This window comes from Hyperoodon ampullatus (genome assembly GCF_949752795.1).
Source record: "Hyperoodon ampullatus genome assembly, chromosome: 3".
In the NCBI taxonomy this organism is placed as follows: Eukaryota; Metazoa; Chordata; class Mammalia; order Artiodactyla; family Ziphiidae; genus Hyperoodon; species Hyperoodon ampullatus.
Genome location: NC_136916.1, coordinates 80,991,622 through 81,014,068, shown reverse-complemented (window position 1 = coordinate 81,014,068; position 22,447 = coordinate 80,991,622). Strand labels below are relative to the sequence as shown.

Genomic DNA, 22,447 nt, shown 5'->3' with positions numbered 1-22,447 from the left:
CAGTCTGGCCTTACTAGAGGTTTGAGAGGCAAAGAGAAGCAGGTCAAGAGCAGGACCAGGCAGAAGGAGAATATTTTAAAAATTTAAAAAGTGTATTTGAAAAAATAAGGTAAAGAAACAATGAGGGGAGAGAAGGAAAGAGGGAGGGGTTATATGAGAAAGTCACAATCTTGAGGAGAAAATGGGACCAATAAACAGAGGTGGGGATGAAGATTCAGAGACCATCTTATGGGGTGGGGAGGGCCCAGAAACAACATGAATTTTACATGAGGGAAGATTGGGATCCATTCACCCATCAGGCTCCTCTTGCTTTGGTACCATGGCTTGTGCAGACCCCTCTGCCTGAGCTCTTCCCACAGCCCTTTCGAGGCTGCCCTCCTCGTATTCTGGGGTTCTGACAAAATGCCATCCCCCCAGACAGCTCTTCCCTGCCCGCTCTCAAGTATACCCTCAGTCTCTAATCACTGCTTCTCCTGGTTTCTTCTTAGCATCACCCAGTGTATGGATGGGTGGTTATGATTCTGTTCCTTTGCTGCAGTGTCTCCTGTATGTGTTATGTGTGTGAGTGTTTCTTGTCTCCAAATTTCAATTTTAAGCGCCTTCAGACTGGAGACTGTCTCCATCCCCCACTGTGACCCCAGAGCCCAGCCCAGGGCCCATCACGCACGTTAATTAGAACAAAAAGAAGAGAAGGAAGAAGAATTCAGCCATGACCTACTCTCTCTTCTCAGAAAAGTTTAATAGGAACAACAATAAAAATACAATTAAAAATAGCATCTGCCAAGCTGTTTATACCTATTCATTATCTCTTTTACTCTTCACTGTTTACTCATTTTAAGAGGTGAGGAAGCTCCGTTTTACATGTTCCGCTAGTGAGGGTGGACTTAGGGATCACACCAAAGCCCGTGTTAATGACAGTGTTGGACGAAAGAGGCATTTCCATCAAGAAAACAAGAGGCTAGATCCCTTTCTCCCATCCCCTCTGCCAGGGGATGGGTAGGCTCTGTGTATCCTCTCCCTGCTCCCGCCCACAGCATCACCTGGTTCTCAATGTGCCCGTGCAAAGCATGTGCAGGTGTTCTACTATCTAGAAAAAAAAAAGGGTTAAATTTCCTGTCCACCTGTCAGTCCACTGCGGTCACACGAGAAGTCGGGAGGTAGAGAATTCTCTTTGCCTTTTAATTATTCTAAACCTCAAGGAGGGGCCGGGGTGTCCCCCTTCACCCTAGCCTTCTCCCTTGGCACTTTCTACAGGAATGTGATGGCAGGAGAAATGGGAAGAGGGTGAGGCTCTGAAGCAGCCCCCAGATGCAGAGCCCTCAGTGATAACTTGAGCCACTGTCCCCTGGGCACCGTCCAGAGCCACCAGCCCAGACCTTGGAGGTAGGCAGGCCTGTGGCTGTGATGCCGCCTCAGGCCCCAGCCCACCCTGGATGTCTGGACTGATGCTTAGGGCAAGAGGAAAATCAAAGGAGGGGGGCTTCCTGTTAACCCATCTTTGTTCCTCTCCTTTGTGCTTCTTTAGAACAGGAAGCAGGTTCCCAGCCTTCCGCACAGCCTGAACTTCCTGTCCAAAGCTGCTGGAAATATTCAAAGTGTTAGGGTCAAAGTCTCCTAGAATGAGGGGTGGGAATCAAGAGGTATGGAAGGATCCCAGGTCACTTGTACACTCCGCTTGTCCTGACATGGCTTCACACCTCCTCCTCTCAGCTGTGGCAGCTGGAGTTGCAGGCATGTCTGGAGTCAGGTGTAGAGTCCCAGGTACGATGACAGTCTGGCCCTGCTCTCTGGCTTCTCTTCTGGGTTTGCTCCCGTTACAGCATGCCCCAGTTCTGACTGAGCTCAGACTTTCACCACCACTCCACCCCAACCTCTTGCACCAAGTTCCTGATTTGGAGATAATCTGTCAGACAGAGCCAGGTTCAAATCCTGCCCCAGCTCCGTCTTCCCTGTAAACCCTTGGATATGATGCTTAACATCCCTAAACAAAATGGGAGTCATAAAAAGGCCCACCTCTTAGGGCTGCGATAGGGACAAAAGGAGAAAATCCACAGTGAGGGTTTGGTCCGTGTCTGCCCCGTGGTAAGTGCCTAGTCAGTGTTAACTCTGGTGATGGTCACTTCTCCACTATCCATCTGAACAGATGCCTCCTCAAGTCCCCATTCAGACACCCGATTCTAGCATCAACCTGGACACAGCCTTGGGTGCCACCATCCTCCCTATGCCCATCCGCATCCCACCCCCCACCTGCTACCAGCTGCAGTGATGTTTCTTGGTTGATGTCACTTTCCGTGCCCTGAAGCAACAAGGCTGGAGTTCATTTTCTCCACCCTGAGCACTATCTCGGGGCTTTTCTCAAAGGTAGTCAGAAAGCAGCTCACAAGGGGGGCCCAAAGGGCAGAGCCCCCCCAGTTCCTCCCCAGAGCCTTGGGCTCCCACAGAACATGTGCTGGGGAGTGGGGATGGAGACCACAGCTCACACCTAAAGCGTTAGGGCTGAGTATCCTTCCAGAGCCAGGGCTGGCTTTCTATTACTAGTCTATCAGTTAGTGATTCAATCAGCAAGTCCCAGAAAGCAGCCTTGTCCCACATCATAAGGAGAATGGAGCTCCCAAATTTTCTTTTCCAGAACTTTAGTCTTCTGAATATTGTGTGTGGGGTGGGGATGACGGTGCCTCTGGGTGTCCCTCTTCTGCTACAGTTGATTTTATCAATAAGCATCTTGTCAGTTGTCATTGAAAGGGAGCAAGGAACTAGTACCCCCTGCCACTTCCTATACACCCTCAGGTCCCGTAGCCTTGCTGTACCTGGCATAAGCGGGACTTCTGAGTCAGGGAAGGTCATGGAGAAGGTGACATGAGCTGAGTTTTGCTACCTGAGTAGGAGTGGGTCTAGGGATCTCAAACTCAAATGCCTTCAAGGTCTAGGCAGGTCACATAAATAAGTGAAACAGTTCAGTGTAAGACAGTAAGAAGTGGTGTGGACTGTGGGAAAATATAGTTTATACCCCCCCCAACCTGAGGCACAGCTGCTTCTCATCTCCACCAGTTACTATGGTCCAGGGTTGCCAGTGCTTCTGATTGTTCAAAAGAAGCCAAAACTTAAGATATTTTATAATGACTAATCCCTTGAGTTTTTACCATTGGCCTCTTAATCCTAAAAGATTTAACATTGTGCAAGTTCCCCAAGCCAGATACAACCTGGGGCTGGCAAGTCATAAACTCTGAATTAAGTAAATGGAAAACAGAATAAAGGGTTCTGGAGAGAGAGGATTATGTTCAAAGGCACAATCTTGTGATCTGACTCACACGTTCCGGAAACTACCCATTGCTTGGTGGAGTTAGCAGGTGGATGTGTGAGAAAGTGAAGATGAGGACAAAGAGGGCCAGCTCAGCAAGAGTCTTCTGTGCTACGCTAAGGAACCCGAACTTTATTTTGAAAGCAATGGGGCTCGGTGAGGGAACCCAGAAGAGCTTCAAGGAGGAAGCGCCATGTTGCACTTTGCACTTTGGAAATCCGGGTCCCACGTGGGAGCGTTTGGCAAAGGATGACTCTCTGCAGACAGGGAGCTAAGACAGAAACCATGGTGGGGAACCTGAGGGAAGGCATGAGGGCATGGCACCTGCTGTCCTCAGGTGGGAGAGTCTGAAGGCTGGGTGATCTTGGAGGGGAAACCTGGTGAGAGAGGATGGGGAGTGTCCACAGCACCCTGATTCTGCATGACTGGGTGGGTGCCATTCCTTGAGAGAAACCTGGGAGAGAGCAGGTTGGGGGTGTGAGTGCCGGTCAGGTCTGAGGTCTGTGTGGCGGTGACTAGGCTGTTCTGTGATTCTGGAACCTGGAAGTGCATCGGGAGTTGTGGGCGTGTAGATGAACAATGGAAGCCGGGGCTTCTCAAGGGCTAAGGGTGGGCTCTGAGCAACCCTGACATCTAGGGGAAGGGCCTAGGAGGAAGGGCTGGGAGGGAGCAGCAGAGAAGAGTTTCAAGGAAAACCTGGAGGAGTGTTGACACTTGATGAAGGAGGAGGGAATCTAGGACCTAAGAGACATTTCAGGGTCTGCTTCAGGAGAACTGATTTTTCGTCAACCCGCTCAGGGACCAGGCCACACCCTGTGGGTCCCATTGGGACTCCATCCAGCACAGCCCTGTGGCTGGTGGATGGACCACACCCAGGTCTTGGCAACATGACTGCCAGATGTGCCTCTTGTGCTAGTTAGCTGAGCACTTCTTTGCTGAAGAAAAGAAAATGCACTAATTTAACCTCGGGCAGGTCTCCCCACTGGACGGTCACAGAGCCATCCGACAGAGCAGCAGCAGCAGCGGTGAGAATCACAGTTCTGCCACAGATAACACATTCCATTTTCTTCCATCCACTGCTCCTTATTTCTCCCAAATGGACCATGCTGTTGGAAGGCAGCTTCCCTGAGGACAGCTGATCCAAGGGGGCTTGGCAGAGTCCACACGCGGCAGTGGTTTCTTCTGACCCCGAAGGCAGTAGCCATCACCTTCAATAACAGCACTGCAACTGACATTCACGTCTGCCCGGAGCTTCTTGCTTTAATCGACCCCGCTTTGCAGAGAAGGACCTCAAGTCCTCGAGAGGCCAAGGGCTGCAAAGCTAGAGCACGTTGGGAACCAGAACTCCAGCCCCCTTACTGATGGTCCCGCCGTCCTCCTTCCAGGTGACGGCAACACTCCCTGAGTGGTGTTGGCTGTCAGGGGAGCCGCATTTATCCAGGTCCCGCAGAGTAGGGAAGGGGGCAAGACATATCAAACACCCAGAAGAAAAGTGACTTTAAAGTCGTCCCCCACCCAGGTGCCCTCCAGGGGTTTTCTCAGGAAAAGGCTGCAGCTGTGTTAATAGGGACACGGCCTCTCTGAATGCAGGTCTGTCAAGAAGTGAACAAAGGGGAGGGATGAAAGCCTGGCTTAAGGCAGAGGGCTTTCAAGTCCCAGCGAGGCGGGTTCAAGAGCAGAGCATGGCACGTTGGACAGACGTTCTGCTTCTCTTTAAAGAGCACGGATTTATCCACACCGTGTGACATGAATGAAATGAGTTTTCAGGGCTGCCAACCTCTCTGTTAAGGTTTTACAGTGGTATATTTCTAATACAATAAAAAAGCGGAAAACGACAGCCAAGGCTAACACTGTGTCTGCAGCAGGAGGCTGCAGCAACTGTCAATAGTGGGCGCTAAGTGATGGGCCAGTAGAAGTGCTATGGTTTGAATGTTTGTGTCCTCCACCCCACAAATTCACATGTTGGAATCTTAATGCCCAATGTGATGGTATTTGGAGATGGGGCCTTTGGGGGTGATTAGGTCATGAGGGTGGAGGCCTCATGAATGGGGTTAGTGCCCTTATAGAAGAGGCTTCAGAGAGACCCCTCACCCCTTCTGCCATGTGAGGATAAAAGACATCTGTGACCTAGAAGAGGGCCCTCATCTGGCCATGCTGGCACCCTGACCTCAGACTTCCAGCCTCCAGAACTGTGAGCAATCAATCGGTGTTGTTTATAAGCCCCCCAGACTATGGTATTATGTTCTAGCTGCCCAAATGGACTAAAATAGGATTGAATGAATTTTCATATAAAACTCTTCCTAAGCCTAGTTTTTAATGGCTAGATCACATTTTGTCCTTTTTGGTGTGGTGCCAGTGGAGAATCTGACTTGAATATTTTCCCAATTAGCTCACAAAGTGTCTCACAACTACTTGTTGAGTAACCTTTGCTTCCTCTTAAGTCTCTGGCATCTCTTTGTGTATTAAGTTTTTACATGCAGCAGGTGAAGGGCAGGGTGCAGGAGCCAGTGTTCTGCAGGCACACGTGGTTTGACTACACGCAAACTGTATCCCTGCTCTGCCAGTTTATTTGCTGGGGGTGACCCTGGGCAAATCACTTAAACTTTTTGAGCCTGCATGTCCTATTTCTAAAACCAAAATATGAAAATTAACATGCCACTGGTACAGTGCCTGGCACAGGGTGGAGCTCAAGCAAATGAAGTTATTAATAATTTTCACTGTTCTCTTGGAATCCACGTCCCCTTCCTAAGGATGTGTTTTGTTAACATGTACGTCTGGGGCTGAGATTGTCACCTGGAATAGTGAAGCCATCGCTCTTGGGGAGTAAATTTTGGTGGGGGTGCAGGAAGCTGTTGAAAAAAATATTCAACCGTATTTTGTATCTGAAAATTTTATAAAACTAATATTTTGTAAGAAAAATATTTTCTATATTTTGATAGAAAGTAATGCTGGACAAAATCTTGTTGGGTGTGAATATAGAGAAAAATTGAGATTTTTAATTGGGGGGCACCCTCTGTCAGGGGAACGGAAAGAATCAAGGAGGGATTTTATGTCGTTGTTAATGGAACCTTAAAGTGTTGAGAGGAGCATGATTTAAAATAATGGATTTTCAGAGCCAGAAGGAATCTTAAAGATACCCTGAGGACTCTCACCCTTCTCTTCACTTGGGATCATTTATCATGTCTCTTCCCAGTAGCTTATTTCCTCCAGAGGGAGAAGGTTTGTCCAGGGCCACCCTGTGGCCAGAACCAAGAAGTCCCGACTTTACTTATCCAGGAAGGAGGACATGCCATCAAATGTTGACAGAGTTCAAATAAGATGGGGACAGACATGTCCATCACAAGGTGTTCATACAAGAGTGCTTTTGATAGAGTGTTGGGGACATGAACCTGAATGGAGTGGTAGGGGGAGAGGGTGGAGCAAGGAATCACAGACAGTGTAGAAGTTTACAAAGTGCTGGCCAGAGACAGAGAAGGAGCTGAGGGGTGTATGAAAGGAAGGTTGGGTCATTTATTGAAGATGAGAAAAGCAAACATATATATAAATGCTAGTGGGGATGAGCCAGCAACATGGCAGAGTCATAAGGTGCTGGTCTGAGCCAGCCTGCTGGGTTCAAATCCTGGCATCACTTCTTAGTAGTTGTGTGGCCCCGGGCAGGGTTTTCCCCTTCTCTCTGCCTCTGTTTCTTCTCAGGTAGAAATGGATCATCATTTCTGCATTCTCGGGCTACTGTCAGGCTTAAATGAAGTAATATAAAATTCGTAGGACAGAGTCTGACATATACAAGGTCCATGATAAAGACCAGAATTATTACGCAGCTGAAAGGAAGCTGTAAATATATGGAAAAGAGAGAAGAAGTAGTTGATGGAATAAGAATTGCCAAAGGCAGGAAAGGATGCAATTCCGAACACAGGTGGAGGTACTGGGTTTGGATAAGAGGACAGCTGGCTTCTTGTTGTAACAAAGGACGGGAGGAGGCAGATTCCTTCTATTTGTAAATATTCACTGACTTCTGATGATGTCCAGGCACTAGGGGTGCAGCCGTCAACAAGATAGACACAGTGCTTCCATCATGGAACTTACACTCCTGTGGCAGAGGCAGACCATACACAAGATATATGATCTGGTGATGAGAAGACAAAAGGAGATGGGAGTGGGAAGGGCCACAGCGCGGGGAGTAGGACAGCAGATGCTCTGTTAAATGGGATGGTCAGGGAAGGCCACTCTGAGAAGGTCCGATCTGAGCCAAGATTTGAAAAAGGGTAAAGGGAGAAGTGAGCCATGGGATATCTGTTGGAAAAATGTTCCAGGGAGAGGGAACAGCCAGTGCAAAGGCCCTGGATCTGGAGCACTCCTGGCAGGTGTGGGTAGGTGGGCAGTGGAGGTGGGAGTGAGGCTGGGGTTTCCATTCTTCCTCCCCGAGACATGCTTCCGGCGGGGGCTGAATCCTCTTCTCTACAGCGAAGGGATGGCTTCAGCTTTTTTGACTCATCTATTCATTCAGCAGTCCTCTTTGGAGCACATTGGATGTGCAGGAGATATGTGACCTCCACCCCTCCATGGTAATGCAGAGATGAGCAGGACCCTGTCCTAGGCTTGGCCCCAGTCTAGGGGCTGGTGGTGAAGCCACGTGCTAGGTGAAGCTGCAGTGGTAGCTGAGTGTAGGGAGAACCTTGCTGCAGGTGTGACCAGGACAGGTGTGACGAGGCAGGTCAAGGGACGCTGGTTCACTGTAAAGAAGGGTCTTCAGAATGGGGGCAGGAGGGACTCAGAAAAGGCTCTATAGCCATGAACCACTTACTGGAGAAATCTTCTCTACTGACAGCTTTCACCAGCTCCAGTTCAACCAACTGCATAGATATGTATCGTCTCTGAGTTTTAACTGCCTTGGTTTCTGGGGTTTTGAGTGGTCTGGATTTGGAATGCAGCATTCTCTTAGAAGTCTTTGTATTATAAAGTTTGTCTCCTTTATAAAATGAGTGTAGATTGGAGGAGGACCAGTACCACATGAGTTGGTCATCCCAGTTCATGTATCATTTCTGGTTGATGACTCGGTTTACTGCGAAAGTGTTTGGTCTGGATGATAAATTATATGGTCTCTCTCCTGGTTGTTGGTCATGATGAGAAAGAGAAAAGATCAGGAATAAGTGTTGTGGGAAATTCTTGGCATCCAAGTGGCTTGTTTACTTTTCTGATGTGCAGATGACTAGTACAACAGACTGGGGAAATTGGCTGGAATCAAAGCCCTCCGTTCTTACGAATATTTTCTGAGGTCGAGCAGAGGGAAGAGCCAAGAGTGAGCTGGTACCTTTCTGTACACTGATGGAAGCTGATTAACAAACAAAAGTTTGCTGAAATTACAGCCAGTGGATACATCAGACCAAGCTAATATTTAACGTGAAGGAAGAGGGGATGGCAGAAGAAGAAGCTGAGCATTCAGTGAGGTGGGCATAAGAAGACAGAAGCCCGTGTGCTTGCTGCTGTAACCCTCCTGTTAGCGCCTACAACACCCACAGAAGCCAGAGGTCTCAATTTTCATGGAAACACTATTGTCAAGGCTGAAACCTACACTGGTCTCTTCGGAGCTCTGTGCCCAGCAGTGTTTCAGTGTCTGTGAGGTCCAAGAGCTCCAGTGCCATGATAAGACTTGCTGAATAGGAAAAGGCATCTCAAAGACTGTTGAGCACATCAGTGAAGGTGTTAGACCTGGCCTGAGGAGCTGGAAGCTGAGTGGGTGGACCTGGAGGAGGGTAACAAACTGGTGTCACACACGGGTGGCACTGGGAGTAAACCTAAATTTGGTGCAAACATCATACCAGAAGTGTCGTTTGCTGCCTGTAAAGCTGAAGCTGCTGAGAGGGGGGCCCCTGTACCGTCACACTGAGTCCTGGCTGGCAGTGCAGAAGTGACTGACCAGTTCCAGCTTTCATTGTGATCCAGGGTAGTTCTCACACTGCTAACGAGCCAACAATACAGGAGTTTGTGATCCTCACTGTTGGAGCTGTGACTTCAGGAAAGCCGTGCTCATGGCAGCAGAAGCCTACCTCAACCAGAAGGATGTCATCAGAAATGTGGCAAAGATGCTTTGTGGAGGGGCATTTTGCTCCTAACATCCTAGAGAAGGAATTAGCAAAGCACGGCTCACAGGTCAAAGCCGAGCAGCTACCTGTTATCATGGGGCTCTCCAGCTGAGATGATTTTACATTCTTAAAGAGTTGCAAAAAAATCAAAATAAGTATAACACTAAGTGCTTTATAATATGTCATGCACTGTTTTAATCTCTGCACTCATTAGCTCACTTAATCTTTATAAAAACTCCATGAAGTAGATACTATTACTCATTTTTTTAGATGAGGAAACAAATGGAAGCTTCTAGATAGGTTAGCAGTAGTCAAAGATCACACAGCTAATGATTAGTTCAGCTGGAATGCAGACACTGGGAGTCTTATCTCAGAGCTTGTGCTCTTAACTTGCTTCCCCATATGACAGGTTCCTCAACACTGTTAGGGTGTACAGAGTATAAGTCCAAAAGAGAGATTCAGGTAACACAATCCGGTGAGTTCACCAGAGGGAAGGTAACAGTGTTTCAGAGAAGCAAGGGAAGGCTGTATAGAAGAATGAGGCCACCTTTCTACCATGATGACAGGAACACTAACTTTGAACCTCAGTTAACTAAAGTCTTATCCCCCAAAAAGAATTACATTCTTCTTATTAATAGACCTGTTACCCAAAATAATGTTCCAATCATTATTATTATATTTTTAATTTCATCAATAAGAACTTTGTCGAAATTTGTTTTCTCTTTTGTTGTTTAAGTATCTTCATCTGCATAAGATCTTCAATTTTTCCTCTTGGCCCACAAAGCCTAAAATATTTGCTGTCTGGCCCTTTAAGGAAAAGTTTGCCAACTTATATCCTAAAGAATTCAGGGCCTTGGAGTTGCTGTGGAATGTGATGGGAAAGGCTGGTGAATGGCACAGATGCAGCAGCATCTAACTCTTAGAGTTTGGAAAGTATGACCTTGAACTTTGGGTCTCATATTGACCCCAGCCATTACATCACTCTGATGAGTTGGTGAATGAGTACAAGTCCTTCATCAAGGACTACCTAGTGGCATCCACTGAAGATGCCTTAGACCAGTATGATTGGAAAGCTTGGAAGTTCTCCACTAGTGGAGGTGGTGCCCAGGTGGTAGGGGATGGTTGCACAGTGACCAACCCGAAATGTATTCCCAAGCCTATGGGCAAGGACTCTGTGCAACTGCCTTCTACTCAGAGTGAATGAAAAAGACCCTGTGACGGAGTCTTTTCAGGAGTTCAAACTGGCCCAGTCCAAAGGATGGGGCACCATACTTCTCACTGTGCGAGGGAAACTGAAGATACCGTCATTGCCAGCTTTGTGACTGGATCTGCACTGGACCAGCCAAGGCAGGTGCCCCCTTGCCCATCTGAGCACTTGGCCAAGTACGACCAGCTCTTCAAATGGAGGAGGAAATGGGCATCAAAGCTCAATTTGCCAGCAAAAAATTCAGGAAGTTCCTAGCCAAGTATGCTCTGGGCAGGAGAGCCCCTGAGCTCTTGAGCCCCAAGCACTTGTCAGCTGGTGGGACCTCTGCTCCTGTGCTAATCACAGGTGCTCAATGATCCAGACACAAACACTTTGGAAGGGAATTTCCTTCCCCCGTCTCTGTGATATTCTAGCTCCTGAGAATAGCCACATCCAAAGCCAGGTTTCCGACATGCTACTACGTGGATGAACCCTGAAATACTTTATTAAGTCAAAAAAGCCAGGCATAAAAGGACAAATATTGTATGATTCCACTTACAAAAAATATCTAGAGTAGGCACATTCACAGAGATAGAAGAATAAAATAGAATAGAGGGGCTTCCCTGGTGGCACAGTGGTTGGGGGTCCGCCTGCTGATGCAGGGGACACGGGTTCGTGCCCCGGTCCGGGAAGATCCCACATGCCGCGGAGCGACTGGGCCCGTGAGCCATGGCTGCTGAGCCTGCGCATCTGGAGCCTGTGCTCCGCAACGGGAGAGGCCACAACAGTGAGAGGCCCGCGTACCACAAAAAAAAAAAAAATAGAATAGAGTACTAGGGGGCTGAGGGAGGAGGGATTGGGGAGTTATTGTTTAATGGGTATAGAGTTTCTGTTGGGGGTGATGAAAAAATTCTAGAGATAAATGCTGGTGATGGCTCCACAATATTGTGAATATATTGGATGCCACTGAATCATACACTTAAAAAGGGATAACATGGAAATTTTATGTTATGTATATTTTACCACAAAAAAGAAAAAGTCTTTAAAAAAACACCCTTGAACCCTGTTGGAATCCCTTGCTCTGTTCATGTGGTGACTGCAAATCATCCTTTTCCTTCTTTTCTCCCTATCATGTGTTTATGGGGCCACATACTTATAATGTGTCCTTGGAGGATCAACAGGCAGGGACCCCGGTGGTTTATATGCACAAGTTGAAAGCACACGTTCATTATCTTCCCAAAACTGTAAAGGAAGAATCATCTGCAAATTCATGAATTGTGTTTTAGTTTAATCTTTTATTCTCAGGACTAATCAACTGTTTAAGTTGGGTCCGCACTCTTAATTAAAGCTTTCAGCTCTTGAAAGTTCATTTACTGAGCCTGACTCTTCAGTGAGGAACCAAGGATGTGGGAGATTCAAACACAGCTGTGAGACCCCAGCACCCTGAAACATGACCTTACCTATAAAACCACTGGGCTAAACAGAAATGCAGTTTTCAGGTTTGCTAATTGCTTTTCACTGAAAACAAATCCAACTATGCATGTTATTATTGTTTTAAAGATTTTTTTGATGTGGACCACTTTTAAAGTCTTTATTGAATCTGTTATAATATTGCTTCTGTTAGCTCCCTGACCAGGGATCGGACTCGCACCCCCTGCATTGGAAGGCAAAGTCTTAACCACTGGACTGCCAGAGAAGTCCCTGTTATTATTTTTGTAAACAGGCTATTTTTATTCTTTGTCTTAGTTTACTGCTCGGAAAGAGTATTATGTTCATGGTGGAAAGGAGACTGACATCTTAAAATGTAGAGCTTTGGAGTTATCAACCTCCATCCTCACTATAGCTGAGAATATTGGGCAGAGTCAAGTGGACAGTGATTATTACTAATATCATACCTTGTTTTATAGAGTTCTTTATAGTGTGCAAAGAGCTTTCCCATATATTTTCTCATTTGGATGACCTAAGCATCTTTATTTCTATGATTTCAGAAGTTGATGAATTATCTTTAGCAAATTTTTCTCACCTGATCATCTTCCTCTGTCACTCAACCAAGCAGGTGTCAGCATTCCCCAATCACAAGGGATGTAAGCTTATTTTAATAACAATGGAGGCAAAACCTAATTAGGAAAAAAAATCCCTTGCCAATTCATGTGATTCATTTTGAGCCAAATATCTGCAATCTGAGTTTCTTTGAATGACCGTCTGCCCCATTCTCTGGGTATCTGAGAGGTGAAACTGTGTCTTGTACAAGTATAAGTAATATGTGTGAACACAGCATGCAAACTGCAGGGAAGACTTTGGAAGAAAAGTCCCACTTAGCTCTGAAGTTAGATTTGATTCACTGAGCCCCAGTTGGACAAAGTACTATGCAAGGCGGGGAAGGTGAACAAAACAGGGTCCCCCTGTTTTAATATAGGTTTTATTATTATTTAGGTATGGTCAGGCCAACAGATCCGGAGATGACCACCATTGACAATGTAGTTTGTTATACTCCCACATTCCAAGAGGGCTGGCACACCACGTCATGCAGGGCCACATGGAGTAGCACTAGGTCACTTAGGAGGGAGGGGAGGGGGAACTGTGGGCAAAAGCCTTCATTGTGGTTTCCATAGGAAGGAAGGGTGAGGCAGGGTAAGCAGGCTTAGGATTGGCTAGTTTGGATAACTTCAGCAGACTCTGGGGCATAGGAGCTGTCCTACCTGTCTGGGACAACTGTAACCCCTCATTATATTAAACCAGATAGATGCATAGATGTCTTGTACCTAGCTCCAGGTGATTATGGCAGGTGGATAGTGGCCCAGAGAATAAGATCCCACTAAGGGAGGTGGCAGGGGTATGGGCTCTAGATTAGTTGATTTGTATTTGAAAGGTGCACTCCCAGGCCAGTTGTTTACTATCTCTAGGAATTTGCTAACCCTGAGAGGAGCTGTCCCTCCACAGTCAGCAAGGTCCCAGATGTCAAAGCATCAGATAAAGAAAATAAAAGACATGGTTAATGCACACCATCCAGGGGCTTCCCTTCTAGTGTGGCGAGCAGCTGAGGAAGCTGAAACCAGAACCAAATCTCTAGCCCTTGGTTTCTTCAACTATAAGAGGAGGAGTTTAGACTATCTCAATGACAGAATTTCTTTAAAGTCTCCCATCTGTGATTCCATGAAATAATTAAATATGAAAAGGTGACAAATGCTGTAATAGAATGCTGTAGGAAGAGAAGGAAAAGGTGGCTGAGAATTGAAAACTAAGATGGTTTTGAGGGGAAGCACAGGTGTTGGGCTTGGGGTTTAGCATAGGAAGGCGATGGGATGGGTTGGCTGATGGAGGGGATTCATCTTCTTAGAGGTATTAGGTAGAAAACAAACGTCAAAGCAGAGGTTCTCAAATGGAGGCAACTTTGCCTCCCTGCCCCAGGGGACATTTGGCAATGTCTGGAGGCATTTTTAGTTGTCACAATTTGGGGGTGTGGGGAGGCCTTCTCCTGGCATAAAGTGGGTAGAGGCCAGGGATGCAGCTAGAACACCCTACAGTGCACAGATAGCTGCCCAACCCCCAACACCAACATTGAAATATCAATAGGGCCGAGGTGAGGAAACCCAGAGTTAGAGGAAGGATTGGTATGAAAAAGTGCATGGTTTGTGGTGGCCAAGTCAGCAGGACTGGATGCTCCCCAGGACCTGGCCTGGAGGCAGGAGAAGAGAAAGCAGGAGGAAGTTGTTGCTCAGCATTGAGTACTCTCCAAACCCCTGGTTGCATTAAACCAGATAGATGCACAGTGCAGTGCTCACCTCACCTGGAGTCCTCTCAGATTTCAAGAAAGATGCTGAACAGAGTTTGTTGAGGTTTGCTGTTTGTATAAGCAGAATTTTAATTTTTTATGAAGATTTTTTTAAGTCTGTCTGTATTTTCTCTTAGAATTTCTTCTTCCACTTCTGAATTTTAAAAGTCCTTCACATATATTCCTCATACCTCATCAAGATTTGATAAATATCCTCTTCCATTTTCTTACCAATTTTGTATGGGCTGCCTTCTTTAAATATTTAACTGTTTAATTCAGTCTTCCCCAGAGGTGCTATAAGTGTCCTTGGTAATAAGATGATTTTAGGAATTCCATTGATAAATATTTTTGTGGTAATGGTTTTGTGTTCTTTTCAAATGAGTATATAATCATGATATCAAACCCATATTTTCACAGATGGCATTGTGTAGGTTAAGAAGTTTTTAAAAGATGAGTCAATTTAAAAACTTAAGTAGTTAGTAGTATGGGTGATAAACAAAATATGGCAAACTGCTGGTAGGAATATGAGAATTACTAAAGTCTGAGAAACACTAGTTAAATCCACTTGAAATTTATGTCAGGGAACACTTACATGATTTCCCTCCAACTCACCTCCAGATTATTAATCAACTACTTCAAACCATTTATTGAATTTCTCGTTGATAATGATTTTTTAAAATCATACATCAATTCTCATGTGCAGCATTTCTAGACAATCTCTTTTGTTCCAGTAACCTTTCATTAGTCTTGAGCTATGACCACACTTTTAATTACTGTACTTGACTTAATATCTGGCCCAGCAAGTCTTCCCCCCGCCAAGGAGTGCTGATTTTGAGGACTGGGGTCAGGGTTAGGACATGTGAAAGGTCAGTGTCATGTGGACAGCAGTGGGCCCAGGAAAGCCCTTGGGCGCTGACCTAAGTAGATTATGGTTACAGGCCAGAGATGGCCAGGTATTCCCAGACCCTTGAATTAGACGTGTGAGAATGCCGCCATCCCAAGGGTAAATGAAGAGAGACAAAAAAGAGATATTACGCGTTGACTTAAATGTGAAGAACCAATGATACTCTGTGTAATTAAGAATTAGACTGTGTGTAATGAAACTTGAGACCTGAAGGGAGACCTGAGATGAGGCACTGGGTGAGTCATAGCACACATCCTGTTGCCTGGTCATCCAGCTATGAGGCAGAATATTTCCTGTTGCCAAATAATGTTGAAAGGACATTCAGTCTATCAGGAAAAGATACACGTGCACACACACACACACAATGTTATATCTACAAGTATGTGAATCCTAAAGAAAGCAGATAGAAAAATCCAGATTTAAAACCAGTGAGGAGTTAGGCAGTAACTTCCCCCAAAGAGTTCTTATTAAATCACAGGATTCTTTAAATATACAGCTTTTGCAGTGATTTTAATTATTTCTTTGGAGTGTACCAACACCTTGGCTGAAAGGCTAGATGGAACTTTTAAAAAATGATAGATGTTAAAAAATGATAGATGATCTTATTTGCAAAGCAGAAATAGAGATACAGACGTAGAGAACAAACGTATGGACACCAGGGGGAAAGGGGAGTGGGATGAATTGGGAGATTGGGATTGACATATATACACTATTGATACTATGTATAAAATAGACAACTAATGAGAACCTACTGAATAGCACAGGGAGCTCTACTCAGTGCTCTGTGGTAACCTAAATGAGAAGGAAATCCAAAAAAGAAGGGATATATGTATACATATAGCTGATTCAGTTTCCTGTACAGTAGAAACTAACACAACATTGTAAAGCAACTGTACTACAATAAAAGTTAATTCAAAAATTAAAATAAAATCACAAAAAGGGCTTCCCTGGTGGCGCAGTGGTTGGGAGTCCGCCTGCCGATGCAGGGGACACGGGTTCGTGCCCCGGTCCGGGAGGATCCCACATGCCGTGGAGCGGCTGGGCCCGTGAGCCATGACCGCTGAGCCTGCGTGTCTGGAGCCTGTGCTCCGCAACGGGAGAGGCCACAACAGTGAGAGGCCCGCATACTGCAAAAAACAACAACAACAACAACAACAACAAAAATCACAAAAAAATTATAGCTCTCCAAAAAAAAAATGAGAAAAGTGTGAAGAAGTGTCTCCTCAAACCACATATCCTATAAATCAGTGGTGAAAAAATTATTTAACTTAATAAAAATAATTAGTCTCACATACAACTTTAAAAAAACACACACAGAGCACAAAGTGGGCTGGGTACCAGGGGCAGATGGATTCATCTCTCCCCTGGCCCAGTGTGATTAGCAAAGCAGGGTGAAACTTCATGGCCCCCATCCACAATGGAATCGACAGAACTGAAGAGATGGTGGAGCTGGAAAGGGCCTTAGAATGCTTTTACTCCAAAAACTTTTCCTCCAGAGGAAGAAGCAAAGGACCCCATTACTCACCCATCTCCTGCTCCCTGGTAAAGTGACACCACTTAATATTATTTTTCCTGCCCCCAAAAAGCAAATCATTCTCACATTTGGTTGGAGGCACTGGTTGAGTCAGTCTTGCTGCCTCTGTTGGACTTCTGATGTCTCAAGTTTGGAGATAATATGATGGACAACGTCTTACCACAGGTGAGTGACAGCCAGCGAAGACCAGGGGCAAATGATGAGTCAGGCTAAAGGAAATACTGAGTCATGCTACAGCAGGTGCTTAGTCAGGCTCAAGCATGCTAGCCTATGAGATTAACCAGAGGAGACAAAGGAGTTTGCCTCAAAGCTCAAATGAAATTCTCAAGTGGAAACCTTGGTGAGAATTGAAACAATGTTCAAGTGAGAGGCGGGGGAGCATCTAGGAGGTCTACTTCCCTGAAAATGCCTGGGTTTGTGGTTGGGCCAGGAGGTTGCCCATTTCTGGAGAGGCCTAGGTGAGATTTCATTGTCCCTCTGTAGTTCTCCTAGGCGGGCTGTGAGATCTCCTGGCAACTGAAGAGGGCTTTGCAAAGAAGAGCTGGGTTTATAAATAATGCATTTCCTTTGTCTTGCAGGAATTCTGGAGGCAGAGGTACAATCAGATCAGCTGTGAACAGCTTACATAGCAAATCTAATAGGTTTGTAAATTAGATTTTGTGTTCATTTGTTTTTGCTGTAAGGCAGCTATTAATCTGCTTCTCCTCTTTGCTGGATGGTGCCCTTCTTACTTAGCAAATAGCAAAGAGATCTGTTTCGTTTCACTTTGGCTTTGCATTTCCCTAATCACTTTTGAGGGGGGAGCTGTCAATAGAAGAGCCCGTGAAGTGGCCCAAGGTCTAGAGGCTGCAGAGATAGAAAATTCAGATGAGTAAGAGTCTCTTTCTGCAAAAGAGCCCACTCACTTGGAGGCACTTCAGCCACCAATGAGCTTATTCATAACTTGAATTTTTGCCGAATAATGGAGACTCTGAAAGGAATCAGGAATTTCACCCAATTTCATTGTGGTAGATGGCTTGTCCAGGAGGTAAAGACGGAAAATAGAGCATTCAGGAACTTTGCTGAGACCTCTTAAAAATATTTAGGAAGTCAATTCAGAAATGTTAACCTTGATTACTGAAGGCACACTCTAAATTCTAAGAGTGTTTCCTCGAATGACAGTCTTTGGCCAGAAGACAGCTTGATACAGGAGTGTGAGCAAACGATTTGCAAGCCAACAGACTCAGGCATGCCACTGGCTATGGTTGGACCATGTCCAGTCCCCATCCAGAGGATATCTTCCTCTTATATACCTTCTTTCTATAAATGGGGAAACTGAGGCTCAGAGAGATAAAATGATTTGCCCATAGTCACACAACTTATGAAATCTTTTCACTACACCCTCTGCTTCTGTTCATGAAAACAGCAAAAATTGCAAAGGGTCAGGTCTTTTGTTTCCTTTCATAGGTTCCCTTTAAGCCTGCAGGCTGGAGGAATGCATCCACCTTACTCAAAACCCTTGAATTTTCTGTTCTTTGCAAAAGTTACATATTTTTGAATCCCAGACAAGGAATATCAGCCAGAGGAGTCAGGAATATTGGGAATGGAGGTATGTGGGGAGAAAGTGCACCCCCAAATAAATTCCTTTCTACCTACAGAAAGCAAAATAGAGCATTGGGTTTAGACCTGTTAAAAGGATTTCATCTTTTTTAACTTGGCTGTTCCAAGATAAATGCAGAGGACATAGTTGTTTGGTTTGAATTCTTTAAAGCTCCAGAATTTGGCATCAGAAATCCACTTATCATTCTAACTGAGAGAATCTGCTGTCAGCCCAGACAAAAGGAACTTGCGATGTGACCCACATGCATCTGTGTGCATCCGGCAGAGGCAGGCTGGCTCCTACACTGCCTTTTGAGATGTAATTGTAACCTAGTTTCATAGAAACCTACTAGCATAGATTTCAAACATCTGAATTCAAGCGGGTCCTGTAGTGCCTGAGTCAGGTGGAAAGATTGTATGCACCCAGAATTATGATTGGCCCCGGGCATTCAGAGCCAGCCAGCAACTTCATCCATCCAGGCACCCCCCAAGGTCAAATCCAAATTCAAATTCAACAAACACTTATTTATTTAGCACCTGCTATGTTAGACCATTGGGGAATATAGAAATGAGTGAGGGAAGTCCCCTGTTTACAGTCTAGTGGGAGAGAGAAACAGCACGGATAACTCTGGAACTACACAGACGTTTGAAGTGGCATCTTACAAACGAGGGATAATGAGATAAAGCTACATCCCATTGCCCCAATATGAGTTTTTGTTTCCTCTTTATTAAGTTTGTAAACCATCTTATGATACTTGGTTGTTAATGCAACTGCTCTTCGGAGTTTCACAAAAGTGGCTTGAAGAAGTATTACTATTACGACAGTGACGGCTAGGTTTCACTGGGAGGAAACATCAGGGGCTGGGGGTGGGGAGAAAGATAGTTCATCACCCCCTTCCTGTCTCCCAGAATATATGTAGGTAATACCTGAGGGAGAGAGTTGGTGCATTCTAGAAGATAAATAGACTTCCTTCCCTTCTCAGGTAATAACTGCAATTTTGCTCCTCCGAAGAAGTTTACATTCAAGCTTGTGCAAAAACAAAACTATTAGACTTGTCATTGGCTTGCTAACAGATCATGTCTCCCCTCTTCCTCTTTTTTTTCCTCCCCCTTCCAGAGCTGAAGTTGTAATAAATGGCTCCTCGTCGCCGGCTGTCGTTGACAGAAGTAATGAAGGCTTTAAGCGCAACATCCAACCAGCCTCAGCCAAATGGAGACACAACCAAACGCTCTCTCTGAGGATCAGGTAGTGGTAATTACCTCTAGGACAAGAGACAGACTTGGCCTTCTTTGGCACAAGCTGACAAATTGCCGCTCTCCATCATCTAAAGAAGTCAGGGTAGAAATAAAATGTTTACCTCCCGCTGAGGCAGGTTTCATCTCTTAACTGATCAATTGGAAATAAAAACCCCAGGCAAGCCCGGCAGCCCAGCACATGTGTGCGGTGACTCAGGCCGGGGAAGTGACAGGAGCAGCTGGCTGAGGTCCTGGGTTTGGAGGGAGTGAGGCTCTTGGGTCAGCAGCACTGAGAGCCTGGGGCGGGGGGGCGGGGATCACAGATGGCTTCTCCCAGAGGGCCCCAAAGCAGCAGTCCTTGCCTGGCATCCATCCCCTTCCAGCGGCAATGGTCCTCCCATTTGTCTTTGGAGAGCTGTCTCCTCCCACAGCCCGTGTGACTTGAGTAGGCAGCCACTCCCTGATGACATGAAGAAAAGCTACAACTGGGCATCAGGTGACCCAGGAGCTGATGGGACACCTAACCACAAAGGGAGAGGTCTGTTTTAGCCAGAGAGCAACACTTGTCCTGATCTTTGCAGAGTGATGTTTCCAGAGCAGTGCAGTCATTGTTGGGTGGCGGGAATGGGGAACTGTAAGGAAGGGATTCCAATGTCAGCACTTTGGCCACTTGACTTTGACAGAGCTGTGATAGATGCAGCAAAGAGTGGTCAGTATAACCCAACCATTCACTTGCAGACATTGTGCTGGGGGCCGGGGGCGCTGACATGAATCAGACATGCTGGCAGGAGTCACAAATGTAACAAAGATAGAGCAGGGCAGTGTGATGTACACATTAGGCAGTGTTGCCTCATATAAATAGGTGGAGATAGGGCTTCCCTGGTGGCGCAGTGGTTGAGAGTCTGCCTGCCGATGCAGGGGACATGGGTTCGTGCCCCGGTCCGGGAAGATCCCACATGCCGCGGAGCGGCTGGGCCCGTGAGCCATGGCCGCTGAGCCTGCGCGTCCGGAGCCTGTGCTCCGCAACGGGAGAGGCCACAGCAGTGAGAGGCCCGCGTACCACCAAAAAAAAAAAAAGTTGGAGATAGATCATACTGAGGAGAGTACTCCATTTTGTAAGGGGACTAAGAGGGCTGGCCAGGAAAGGCTTGCCAGGAGCAATGGGTTTTGAAGGATAATTAGGAGTTTTCCAGGCATGCCAAGCTGCTGCCTGAAGTCTGGTGTCTGTGCTGTGTTGCTGGAGCACCCATCAGGAGGAGGGAATGGGGGTGATGAGGTCAGTGCAGTAACCAGGACTAGACGGGAAAGCCTTGACTATCACAGCCCACCTTCCCAGCCCATCATCATGGAGAGGAAGCTGAGAACAGGAGTCTGGGGCATGGCGGTCAGCCTTGACCATAGCCACCAAGAGTGTCACCATACAGAGCAGGGAGCTTCCCCCTTCAGGTGGGCTCACTGTCAGAATGCCCCTACCCCTGGCTTCTTGAGGCTTGGATTTGGGGCCTGAGGAAGTGTGGGGAGTAGAGAGGTGTGAGATTGGAGCCCTAGCAGCTGAGAAAGCATCTGAAGGAGCTGACTCCTGTCACCACCATTCTGCCTCCCCTCATTCAAGGCCTCTTCGGAGGGCCCCTGGCTGGGCCCTCGGCCTTCGTCTTACACCCCAACAGCGGCCAACCTGCGTTACTCACCCCTGGTCAGCAGCCCTCGTGAAGCACGAGTCCTCGGACTGCTGTAACAAATTTCCACCAACTCAGTAGCTTCACACAAGAGAAATGTATTCCCCTATAGTTCTGGGGGCCAGAATTCTGAGCGCTCCCTCTGAAGGCTCCAGGGGAGAAACTGTCCTTGCCTCTTCCAGCTTCTGCTGGCTTCAGGCATTCCCTGCCGTGTAGCCATGTCACTCCAGTCTCTGCCTTGTCTTCACGTGGCCTTTCACTCTGTGTCTGTGTATCCCCTCTCCTATCTCTGAGAAGGACACTTGTCATTGGATTTAGGGCCCATCAGGGTAATCAGGATGATCTCGAGATCCCTAATTTAAATACATTTGCAAAGATGCTGTTTCCAAATAAAGCACCTCACAGGTTCCAGGGTTAGGAGGTGAACATATGTTTGGGAGGCCACTATTCACCCCACTACACCACCTGTGAGTGAAATCCTCCTGCCAGCACAAGCCCACCTCAATCTCCACTCACTCTTTCTCCCACCACTGGGTAGAGAAAAGGTTTCCCCCTTTCGGAGAAGACCGGACTGTGGCCGCCATGGGGATCCTGCAAACACACAGCTACCTTGACAGGAACAATGTGCCTTCACCCAGGGGAGAAAAGGATTTCCTTCATCTTCCTTCAATTAGTCACCAACATTATTCATAATAAAGATTCTGTGAGTGATTTGGAATGATGTTTAATAATTAGTAGTAATTTCTCATAATTAGTTAGAAATTAATTCATCCACAGAGGAGTTTATCTATGGGATTTCTGGGGGCTCTCTTTGCTTTTAAATACTCTGGGGGTAAGTAATTGCAAAGGTTTCAGCAATTTCCAGACCATATTAGTTTGTAAAGTTGTGTAATCCTGGGTAAAGCACTATAAATAAAAACGATGTTTTCTGTTGTATCTCTGTTTTCCATCAAGAGATACAAATTATTCATCAAGAGTGGTTTCCCCTGCATGAAAGCACGAGATCAAGATTATTAATAAGGCAAGACCAGTGGAACAGGAGCATTGTGCCCTGTCAAGCATTCTAGGTGCCCCTTGGTGACGCCAGAGGCTCCCAAACCTGGACCCACCTTAGAGTCCCCTGCAGAGCCTTTGAAATGCTGAGACCTGGGCCACACTCAGAATCAGGATTTCTCAGGCATCA

At 46.3% G+C, this 22,447-nt stretch overlaps 1 protein-coding gene across 2 annotated transcripts in view; it reads left to right on the top strand.

Moving 5' to 3' along the window:
- The window catches only part of ST8SIA2 (ST8 alpha-N-acetyl-neuraminide alpha-2,8-sialyltransferase 2), a gene marked incomplete at both ends in the record, with an annotated part of 59,525 nt that overhangs the window by 16,763 nt on the left and 20,315 nt on the right, over positions 1-22,447 (top strand). The window contains 2 exons of one of the 2 annotated variants that reach the window (XM_079701014.1): positions 17,353-17,415; positions 19,470-19,598. In XM_079701014.1, coding sequence (XP_079557140.1) covers positions 17,353-17,415; positions 19,470-19,598 — 192 coding nt within the window. The remainder of the gene's footprint in view (positions 1-17,352; positions 17,416-19,469; positions 19,599-22,447) is intronic. The other variant, XM_079701015.1, reaches the window with a different exon arrangement.